We start from the raw sequence: 11326 nt of genomic DNA, 5'->3' as shown, positions 1-11326 counted from the left end.
GGCGGCCCCTCGCGGCACCCGCGCACCCCGGCGCCCGCCCCCTGCGCCGCTGGCAGAGCCCCCTAGGGACAGCGCCGCTGGGACCTCGGGCAGGGCCCCGCGGGAAGCAAAGAGCAGGCATGTGGCCCCCGCGCGGAGCCGCTTTCCTCCTGCTGCACCTGGCCCTGCAGCCGTGGCTAGGGGTGGGCGCCCAGGCCACCCCCCAGGGTAAGTGGGCTCGGGCCGGCACGGGACGACCTCGGTCCCTCCACCACTGGAAGCGGTGATGAGAGCCTAGACGCTTCTGAAGTTCTATTCTCCCGCGATGAGACCAGTTCCCTAAAGGATAGTTTGGGGGATGCAAACTTGTTTTCAGTCCATGCAAAGATGTGGGATTTGCTTCATATCTTGCCACACGGGCCTAGACCTCTCACACGTAGTGTCTGTTGTGGGATGAAATCCGGCTTCTGTCCCTACAACCCCTTCCCTCCACTTGCCTTGCCCCCAGAATTCTTCTGCAGGCGGGAGCGATGCTCCCCAGAGCCAGGCCCACATCAGAACCGCGGGCCCCTCTATGGCCCTGTCACCCTGTCTTTGCTCTGACTTTGCTTGGGCCCTCAAGTCAAAGCCTCTTTCCGGAGTTCTTGATTCTTGATTTCTTGATTCCAGCCCTTGATAAATAGTAAGGGCTGAGAAATGAAAAGGTAAAAATTCAGTATATACACCTGATGATTCTAGACCCCCTTTGTGTGATAAGGTGAAAATAGCCCCTGGGCCAAAAGTACTTACAGTTAAGTAGAAATTGTTGTAAAGACCAAAAGGAAAAAATGATTTAAGCAAGAAAAGATCTTAGAGTTCTAACTGGCCCCAACTGATCACTGATGACTTAAATCTTTTGGAACATGTTGCCTTGGTTGATTTCTTACTAAGGGTATAAAATGGAAGAGACTGATAACTTGCAGTGAAAGCTGTTATTCCTCTTGAAGCCAGAGCAAAGAATGCATCCCACGGCGGCAATGACCCATTTAAACTTTGCCTTTCACCAAATAACTCTTTTTGATCCCAGATCAAGCAACCAGAATTGTGATTTTCAGGTACTGTATTGCTAACTTTTAGTTTGGGATTGAAATATTTGAAATGCTATAGTCTGCACTAGGCATCATGCCAGCGCTTCTAGAAAAGTAAGAAAGGGAGTTTCTTAACACAAATCAAAATTTTCTTCTATCAGATGTTACTGGGTAGGTTTGAATTTATGGGTATAATATTTCGTGTTATGTAAATTCTTGATATTTGAATACACAATTTCAGGGTGTGCCTTAGGTATGGATCCTGCTGCTTTTAAGACCTGATCATTTTATGGAGATTTGAACTCAGGTTACATGACCTAAATTATCTGGTTAATTTAGTTGGTATAGATGATCTGATTCATCAAGTTTCTGATAGATTCTTTTGTTGAGTTATCTAGTCTGCAGTTATCAGCTGGAGAGAATAATTTGCTTATCTCCTTTTCCGTCTGAGCCGCATTGCTAGTTTTCAATTAGCATGTGTTCAGTTTTTATACCATGGTAGCTGGGCTCATTGATAGCAGTAATTTCAACTCTAACACTAAAGAGTTGTGCTTAGATCCTGATGCTTTTACTAAAACAGAGCAACATTAACAGAAAAGGGTAGCGTTCCTTTTCAGAACACTCTATGTTCATTACAATTCTAATACTGCCTCTTGAGAAAGAAGCAAACGGATCAGACGATAGATTGAAATCCAGCAAGTTTATCTCTAGTTAAATTATGGACTCAATAATGGTCAAAGCAAAAAGGAGTATAGTTTTGAAGGCAGTTCCCTTAAACACATTTTTCTTTTCTGAAGGTGTCTTGTCCTGAATGGAAATTTTAAACATATTGCCTTTTTCCTCTTTGTCCTCGTTGGTGAAAATGTAAAGTTTCCAATTCTCTGAAAATTAAAAAACCCAGTTTTCTTTTTGAAATGCAGAAGGTAACCATCTTCATGGTTTGGGGATGTGGGCACCAGGGGGAACACAATAGTGTTCTGCTTTCTAACATGTCTGGCAGTAAATACATTGTTGTGTAAGGTTCTCTGATGGATATGGAAAACAACAGAGATCTAGTTTGAAGACAAATTTTCTTTTAAAAAAGAGTAGACACTCTTGAGTAACTAGGTTTTTGCTTGTGTGTTTTAAAATTATATTAATTTTTGTTTTATTACAAAAGCAGAACCTATTTATTGTAGAAAAATAGAAATTAGATAAGCAAAAAATAAAATAAAAAATGAAATAAGAAATTTAAAACTTATAATTATACAACTCAGAGATAGCTTCTATTAATTTTAGCACATTATTGTACTGTCTTTTGTTTCAAATATTTGATATATTTCAAATGGGATTATGTTATACCTATAGCTTTGTTATCTCCTTTTCTTTATATATCATGAACATCTTTCCACATCTGGTAAGTATTCAATTACATTTTGAAAATAAGTAGTATTCTGCTTTTTGAAAGGATCAAAATGTATTAGTCAGAGCCACAATATAAGATCCTTAAGTGATTTCCATTGTTTTAATATTATAAATAATAATGTATTGAACAAGTGCAGTGCCACAAGATGGCTTGGCGTGGCTGTAACCAACCTCTCAATCTGTGCCAAGCCCTTCTTTCTTTGCTAAGGACAGTTCGTTTTTTCATAGCAAAGTGCTATGCTAACAGAGTTTCAGATTTACCCTTCTTCCAATTTGATTTTTTTCACTTAATTTTTTTCTAAATAGAAAGTCTAGATATGCCACTAGTGGTGAATAGCCTTGTACCTAAGTCATTTATCATATTATCCATTATTTCCTTAGGACAAATTCCTACAAGTAGAATTGCTAGATCAAATAGTGTGTTTGTTTTAGAGCTGCTGATACTGTTGTTTAAACTATCTTCAAAAATGTTTATACTAGTTTAGATCTTACCAAGTGATAGATGAGAGTGCCTATTTCCCTGAACCCTCACCAATACCTGGGTATTATGATGTTGATTAGGTTTCCAATTTGGTGGTGAAAATAATTTCTTATTGTTTAATTGAGCATTAGGTAAATTCATAAACATTTATCTATAAACTTAATGATCATTTGTAATTCTGTTTCTGTAAATTGCCGTTTCATGTTTCTTACCTATTTTTCTATTAGTATGCTTATCATTTTACTGCTTTGTAAGAGCTCTTTATAAATTACCAATATTACCCTATTAATAACCAGATTGTTGTATCCAAGAGACAGCTGTAGGTGCTGAAGTTTCTGCAGGCTGTGAAATTGTTTATATCATATTTGAATAAACTAATGGAAATACTAAGTAACTTCTAGTATTACCCAGACTTGGCCTTTGTCTTTTAAATGGTGCTGGACATACTCTCTTGGAGCTTTCACAAATATTATTAAGCTTTTGAGAGAAAGTGCTGCTTGCTTGGTCAAAAGCAACTTTTACAAATACAAATGCAGATTCTAATGTTTGTAGACCAATTCTCAGTCAAGAAATGGAAACCACATAATTTTGTTTTGTTTTGTTTCTACATTGGGTTTTTAAAATTTGTTTTTAAACAGAGAAACATTGGAGAATTGTAAAAGCACAAAGGGAACACTTGAGTCTCACAAAGGTAGCACATTTTCTGACAGTGTGTTTACCACCATATCCACAATTTCTACTGCATGCCCTGTCATTTGTCACTGACCAGGAAAATACAGTTGGCTCTTCTTGGAGGTGCATAAGGGACTCCATGACAGAAATCACTGCTTGGGGACATAAGTAAAACAATAACTTGGATACTTTCACTAGTTCCCCTTGTACTTTACGCCTTTAGTGTTTTTTCCTAGTGGGCATTTTCAGAGTCACTTGTAAGCCAGATCCAATTTTGTGTTTGCAAGTTTAGTCTTCTCTTGAGAACTGTGCCCAGTGATGAATTTTGTGCTATATTTCTCTTGGTTCAAATGTCTAGTTGCTATAACAGTGACAAGGAAGAACTATTGGGTCTGGCAATGTGGAAAAGAGATTATAAGACTAGCTTACATTACTTTGTGGCTTATTGTCAAATTGTCCTCCCTCCAAAATGTTTGCCCCAAAGTTGAATATTTCACTGACTCCTTGCTTTCACCCTTTTACCCAGTCTTTGATCTTCTCCAGTCCTTTGGTCAGAGGCCGAACCCAGGAGTTCTGCTGCCAGTCCTGACGGACCCCACCCTGAATGATCTCTATGTGATTTCCACCTTCAAGTTGCAGACTAAAAGCTCAGCCACCATCTTTGGCCTTTACTCTTCAACTGACAACAGCAAATATTTTGAATTTACTGTGATGGGACGCTTAAACAAAGGTAAGCAAATTTTCAGAAATCATTTTCTTAAAAATGGCCTTTTTCTATGCCAGGATTGGAACCTGTTCTCCTTAAGATGGTTCCCTTGTACAATTTTTTTTCCTCACACACTGTTTATTTCTGTTTTCAATATCAAAGTATTCTTACTGTACATTTTCATATACAGAAAGGCAGGATAGTGAAGGAGGTGATATTGGGAGAAAAAAATGAAGAATTGCTTGTGGCCAAGATGCATTTTGACATTGTCCCATCCTCATGTTATTCTGAACCCAGGTCTGGAAGGGATAGGACCCAGGACAATTAGGCCATTGTCTTAGCTTAGGCCACTATGAAAAAATAGTGTAAACTGGTAGCTAAAACAACAGACATTTATTTGTCAGAATTCATGGTGCTGGCTATCTTAGTCTGTTTCGTGTTGCCATAAAAGATTACCTGAGATTGGGTAATTTTTATTTTATTTTAAAGATGTGAGGTACAAGTCAGGGTTAGGTACATAATTGGTCATTGTATAGGTAAAATTTGGGCCTCTCCTTGGTCCGCACTTCGTCTGGTTTGAGATTGAGTACCCTTATTGATGTTATTTGCCCTCCCCCCGGCAGTGTCCCACTACTGCCAATCTCTTTCTTTTAGTATTATGATAAATGTTCAGGGTCCACTTATGAGTGAGTACATGTAATACTCAGATCTTTGTTTCTGTGCTAGATCAGTGAGTATTATAGACTCAAAATCCATCCAACTTGCTGTGAAATCTATGTTTTTGTTTTCCTTTATGGTTGTGTAATAGTCCATCATATATATATGCCATGTTTTCTTTATCCAGTCTACTTTTGGTGGGCAGCACAGTTGGTTCCATGTTTTTGCTATTGTGAATAAGGCTGCAATAAACACGTGTGTGCAGGTCTTTTTCTTATAAAATGATTTGAGTTCCTCTGGGTATATTCCCAGAAGTGAGATTGCTGGACCACATGGAAGGTCAATTTTTAGATATTTTAGAAACTGTCACACTGTTTTCCATAGAGGTTGTAGTAGTTTACACTCTCATCAGGAGTGTAGAAGCATTCCCTTTTCTCTACATCCTCTCCAGCATTTGTTGTCTTTTGAGTTATTGATGATGGTCATCCTGACTGGAGAAAGTAAAGATGTTTATTTAGCTCACAGTATGGCAGTCTGAGAAGTTTAAGGGTATGGCTCTGGCTTCTATTGAGGGTTTTCCTGCTGCACCACAACATGGTAGAGAAGGTCAAAGAGGAAGCACATGCATGGGAAGAGGAGAAAATCTGAGGAGGTTCCTGGCTTTACAACAATCTACTTTCTTGGGAGCAAATTCATTCCTCTGAGAACTAATCCAGTCTCACAAGAGTAAGAATGTCCTCATTACCCAGAGAACAACATCAAGCCATTCATGAGAGATCCACCCCTATAACCCAAACATCTCCCACTAGCCCCAAGTTCCAACACTGCCACACTGGGCATCAAATTTCAGCATGATTTTGGTGGGAACAAACAAACCATATGCAAACCACGGCACCAGAAGATTTGATTCCTAGTAAGGACCCACTTCCTGGATTGCAGATGACCATCTTTTTATTGTATCTCCTCACGGTGGAAAGAGAGCAAGCTCTCTGGTGCCTCTTCTTATATGGGCACTATTCCCATTACGAGGGTCCCCCCCTCAAGATCTCATCTAAACCTACTTATCTCTCAGAGGCCCCACCTATAAATACCATTACATTGAAGAGTAGGAGTTTAATATATGAATTTTGGCAACACATAGCAGACACCCCACATCACTCTAATGTTCCCTTGGAAGCCCATGGCTTAGCAGGCCTAACGACTATCTCTATGATGAAGGGAAGTACCTCACCCAGCAGAACAGAATGAGCAGCTCTTTTCTACCTGTGTGTGCCAGTTGACACAGGCTTGTCACTGGTTTGAGCCCACTGTGTCATCCTTTTTGCTGCCATAGTAAGTTATTATATGCACTAAGAAATGACTCCCAAAGAAAATGGTCACTACTTTTCGTTGTCTTCCTCTCCACCCATGCCCTGGGGACAACACCTGTTCCTGTTTATTGAGGAATGTGACAGATGTGCGTTCGTGCAGCCTCATGTGTTTAATAAAACAGGAGGATTGGTCCTTCTGGCTGGGTTTTATTATTTGTTTCAGTTCGCTTTACAAAGTAGACACTTCCCAGTGTTTCAGACTCACTTTTAGATCCTATTAATACTTGTGATTGGAAAGGACCTCCTAGATCTTAGGTTTCATAGAACTATAGAATTAAAAACAAAAAGGAATGGGACTTTAACCACTTCTTTAATGTCAAATTCCAGTGCGTGCTTCCCTCCTCCCATCTCACCGCCAACTCTTCTTTCTCTGCCTGTGCCTCATGACCTCTCGGGGCTGTGGGAGATTTCAGATAATACAGTGAGTCTGGGAACATGGCCAGCAGGTGGGTCAGCCCCATTCCCGCCCTCTTTGCCCATCTTCAACCCTGGTGAGAGCTGATTCTGCCAATCCTTTTGCCTTGAATGAAACAACTCTGTTTTGTCTGATGTCTATTGAAGGAATTGCTCCTCTTTTCACAGCCCAGCTACTCAGTTTGTGATCTGTAAAAATCACCATTCATCTGTAGATCAGTAGCTTCTCCCTAACCGTCTATTTTAGAGGGACTGGAAGATTTTTCTTTTGGTTCATCCAACTTACTGGCTAGAAAATCCTTCATAAAGTGAAAAACTCTGCTCCTGGCTTTTCATCCTCACTGTATCTTATCCTCTATTTCTAAATTGGCCAGTATATGTGAACTCACTGTGGAAAGTCAATGTTGCTGGGATACACAAGGCAGCAACTTCCCCTTCACTGATTCTTCCAGTTTACTCTATGCAGGCAAGAATAACACTAGATATATGGGTAGTAGGTAAGAGGGTTGTTTGTGTGTTTCCTCTGAAGAATTGCCGGTACTGTGAGCCAGCGGGTTGAAATATTTGGGGAAAGAGCCAGACTCAGTAGCATGAGTCTACAGTCCTAGCTACTTGGGAGGCTAAGGCAGGAGAATTGCTTGATCCTGGAAGTTCAAGACCAGCATGGGCAACATAAGGAGAGTTCCCCATTTCTTACAAAAAAGAGCTGTTTATGGGAAAAGGTAAGAGTTGAGATGAAGGGTTGAAAAATGAACACCTCCTCACCCTCCCAACTATTAGGAATGATAAATAGTTCTTAGAAAATATGGGGGTTGGAGAGTTCTGGAATAATCTGGAAATGAGAAATCTCATAAGGTAAAGAGGAATTTATACTATTTTTAGAGCTTGAAGAATTGAAGAATGTAACACAGAGAAGTTATTTCACTAGAACAATGGGAAAAGTGCAAAGATCTGCCATCACTGGTGAATATGAAAACTCTAGGAAGGAGCGGAAGCCCATCTTGCATTGGGGTCATCAGGTCCAAGGAAAAGCCAGCGCATGTGGTTGTGACTCCCCATGGAGGTGCTTCATGATGGCCATGCTGGCCTGATGAAATTTAGGGAAGGAGGGGCAAGAATTATTTTCCTTGATGGTAAGCTCCAGACTTCAGTCAACTGGCTAAGGGTCAGCCCATCTCTTCTTCTGTTGATTTGCATGGGAAACAGAGAAACAAAAGACATCACATGTATCTCTACTGACTTAAAACACCGGAGTAGGATGAAAAACACATCCTTCCCTCCGTTAAAGTCCATTTGGGAGAGGAGGAAGTTGATCACACAGAGACTATCCGAGAGCAGGAGTTGGTTGTCTGGGCCCCAGATGAGCTCCTGGAACAAACTAAAGCGTAGCTAATGAAGACTGCCAAAAAGGAGTTTGTCACTGATCCCTCTGTTTCCGGTCTCACCCTCTCCAAGTCATTCTGTCCAAGGTCGCCTCATTACTGTTCACAAACACAATTTAGATCAAGTTACACCTGACCCCAGAGACCTCTAGTGGCTCGCTTTCTGCCTCAGATGGGCATTCGGGCTTCCAGAGTATAGCCCCAACCAGCGTTTCCAGTGTGTCCTTCCCTCCATGCAGCCATGCTTCTACTAGATGGCTGGTACCCTTCCCACTTCTGCTGCCTCTCCTCTATCCTTCTACTCCTACCTTCTGCTCCCCTGTGTTCCACACATTCTATACCATCTTCCGACAAAAAATCTTATAAATTCAAGACCCATCTCAAACTCCTTCTGATATTTTTCCTAATCTAACTTTATCCTCTTCAGAAAGGCACTAATCTTAGCTCACCTCATACTTGAATTACTTCTGGGTCTTGTCTCCATTTGGTTGTGAGCTACCGCAAGGCAGGGAATGAACATCCCTCATCTTTGTATCTGTGGCAGCATATAGCACAGTCTCTTGTACGCAGAAGTGGTTCATGGACAGACTGGAAAGAATACCTGGAAGATGAGAAGAGTAGCTTGTTTGTTAAAGAAGTCATGTACCATTGTGGGAATTCTGGAATTCCACAATATCTGACACATAGTAGGTGCTCAAAAACATTTTTTAAATGGATGAATGTTAAAGACCTTTTGACTGAGGATATAAGATATACAAGTAGTATTTCTGGTAAAAATGATCTGTCAGATTATTAGTGATACAGGTAGTATAAACTTGATAGAAATAAGTATATTGGTGTGCGAGTCTGGGGGTCAAGTGCACCTGTGTTGTTCGCAAGCACCTCTGTGGTTGTGGGTTCCTAATTTGCCTGGGTCTCTAAGTGCTCCTTGGGGCTGGAGCTGAGAGCTTCAGATCTCTGGGAGGGTCCGGCGGGGTGGCTGTACAAAGTGGGGGACAACCCTGCGTGTCTGTGGGTGCCTCCAAGGAGGATACATCCCTGCATGTGCGCATGGGTAAGTGAACTCGACAGGAAGCTCCCCAAGGGCAGAATTATGTTTTGTTCACGACGCTCTCCAGTGACTGGCACATAATAAGCGTTCAATAAGCATTTGTTGACTGAAAAAAAAAGAAAAGAAATAATTATCTTACAGAAACCACTTGGCTGGATAGAAGATATGGTTGATGCTCTTCTAGTATTTGGTATATAGACAACTTTCCAGTTAGTATCCTGAGTTTAAATCACAGCTAAAAATCTTACCAACTGCATCACCATGAGTGAATCTCTCTTAGCCCCTGTTTATTGTCTATAAGGGGGAAGATGATAATAGCTACCTCACAGGTTGATTGAAAGAACTGAATTATATAAGGTATAACAACTTTCTTTAGACTATGAGCCTCAGTAAAAATTTCAGACTCATAAATAGTCGAAGATAGATAGATAGATAGAAGATAGATAGATAGATCAACAGATAGATAATTTGGGCAACTGTATTCCGAAGATGATGGTTTAGTGAATTTTTGGCTTGCTTTGATGATAATTTTATCTTTCAGTAAAAGAAAATAAGAAGAGTTGCTTCATTGGTCTTAATTTGATTGTCATAGAAAAATAACTTGGTTCTGTGGAAATAAAAGGAACCCCAGGAATTGTCTGTAATGACCAGAGTCTGTCAAATTCCTTAGCCTAACAATAGTTCAAGGCAGTGGCTCTGAAGCTTGCAAGCTAAAGAGAAATACAGACTGAGAGAGATGGGAGGGCTTAAAATGTACAACTGTGAACCCAATAATAAGTGGGGAAAAATTAGGGGCCTCAAACATCAATAATAACTTGTAGATTTAGCTTATATGAAATGGTGTTAAAGGTCAATGCTCATCTTCTCTTTTTACTTTCATACTGTTCCTGTGAGATGCACTTGAAAGAGCCTAATTTTAAAGTGGTCATATGAAGAAGATGGAAAGAATTTTAAAATCTGATGCAAAACTACAATAACTAGGACAGAAAAGCTGAAACCTAATTGAGCCAAAGTTAGTGATTAACATGTAAGATAATAAAAAGAATATTCTTAGCTATGTTCAGAATAAGGAAGATTACAGAAAGAATAAATCCACTGCCTGGAAACATGAGCTAGATGATGGTACTGCTAGAGGTTGGTAATTTGCCTTACAGCAAAGTATCTAGTGATTTTAGTGGTCTTGAACATTGAACTGTTCAATATATCAGTGACATAAGTGAAGACAGACAGTATTTTATTGCACTTGCAATTGGCACAAAGCTGGAAAAGGGTTGAACATGTTGGATGCCATCATCAATATTCACATGCTCAACTCTTTTCCAACTTTGTACCAATTGCAAACACATCTAAGATGAAAAGTTAGGGGAACTGGAAAAATAAAGAAGCCAGACAAAAGACAAGAAAGATATGCAAGTTGTTTTGAAATATTTGAAGAATGTCATTTAGAATGAGGATCAGACTAAATCTCTCTATCACTCTGAAGAGTAAAATGGGAACCCACTGGTGGAAGTCAGAGAAAACAGATACTGGCTCTGTATTAGGAAAATCTTGGAGAATGATCCAAAAGTGAAATGGGTTTCTCTGCAAAGTAATGCATTCCTTGTTACTGGAAATGTGCTGGTAGAGGCTGAACTTGTCTTGAAGGGATTTGTGAAGTGAGATGTTAAGCTGGATGACTTATAATGCTAATATTATGTGATTCTACCAGAGCTAGAGAGGTTTCATGGGCAATTAAGAAATTTTCTCAGCTCTCACCTATAACATAACTTGCAATTCCGGGCACACTCACAGCTTTGTCACCTGCCAGATAGTTGTGTACTAGGATGAGTCTCACTTTTTTTCAAAACAAAACCCTCTGCAGATGTTTAATATAATTGCTGTTTCCTTCACTGACTCTCCCCCCCGGCCCCCGTGTGTGTACTCTATAAACTTTACATTTGTTCAAACTGCCATAAGAAAATTTTCAAACAGACTGCATTCATCTAGGAGTCACCTAGAGTACTTTCAGGAAAAGCAATTTGATTATTTACTTTTTATATGTATTTCCATGGCACTAAAGTTACAAAGACCTAGTATATAGGGCATGGAGATAAATAAGCAAAGGTAGACAAGAGTATCCATCAAGGAGACATTAATGGCAAGA

The 11326-nt window shown here is 40.0% G+C and overlaps 1 protein-coding gene across 1 annotated transcript; it reads left to right on the top strand.

Moving 5' to 3' along the window:
- Positions 1-71: 71 nt before the first annotated feature.
- Positions 72-4333, top strand: LOC103249737 (thrombospondin-4-like; the record flags this gene model as incomplete). Its single annotated transcript, XM_008048357.1, has 2 exons — positions 72-207; positions 4130-4333. Coding segments are annotated over exons 1-2 (292 nt in total), but the record flags the coding sequence as incomplete, so codon positions are not given.
- Between the last annotated feature and the right edge of the window lie 6993 nt (positions 4334-11326).

This window comes from Carlito syrichta, unplaced genomic scaffold (genome assembly GCF_000164805.1).
Source record: "Carlito syrichta isolate Samal-C Ts95f unplaced genomic scaffold, Tarsius_syrichta-2.0.1 Scaffold45653, whole genome shotgun sequence".
NCBI lineage: Eukaryota > Metazoa > Chordata > Mammalia > Primates > Tarsiidae > Carlito > Carlito syrichta.
This window is presented reverse-complemented; position numbering and strand designations above follow the sequence as displayed.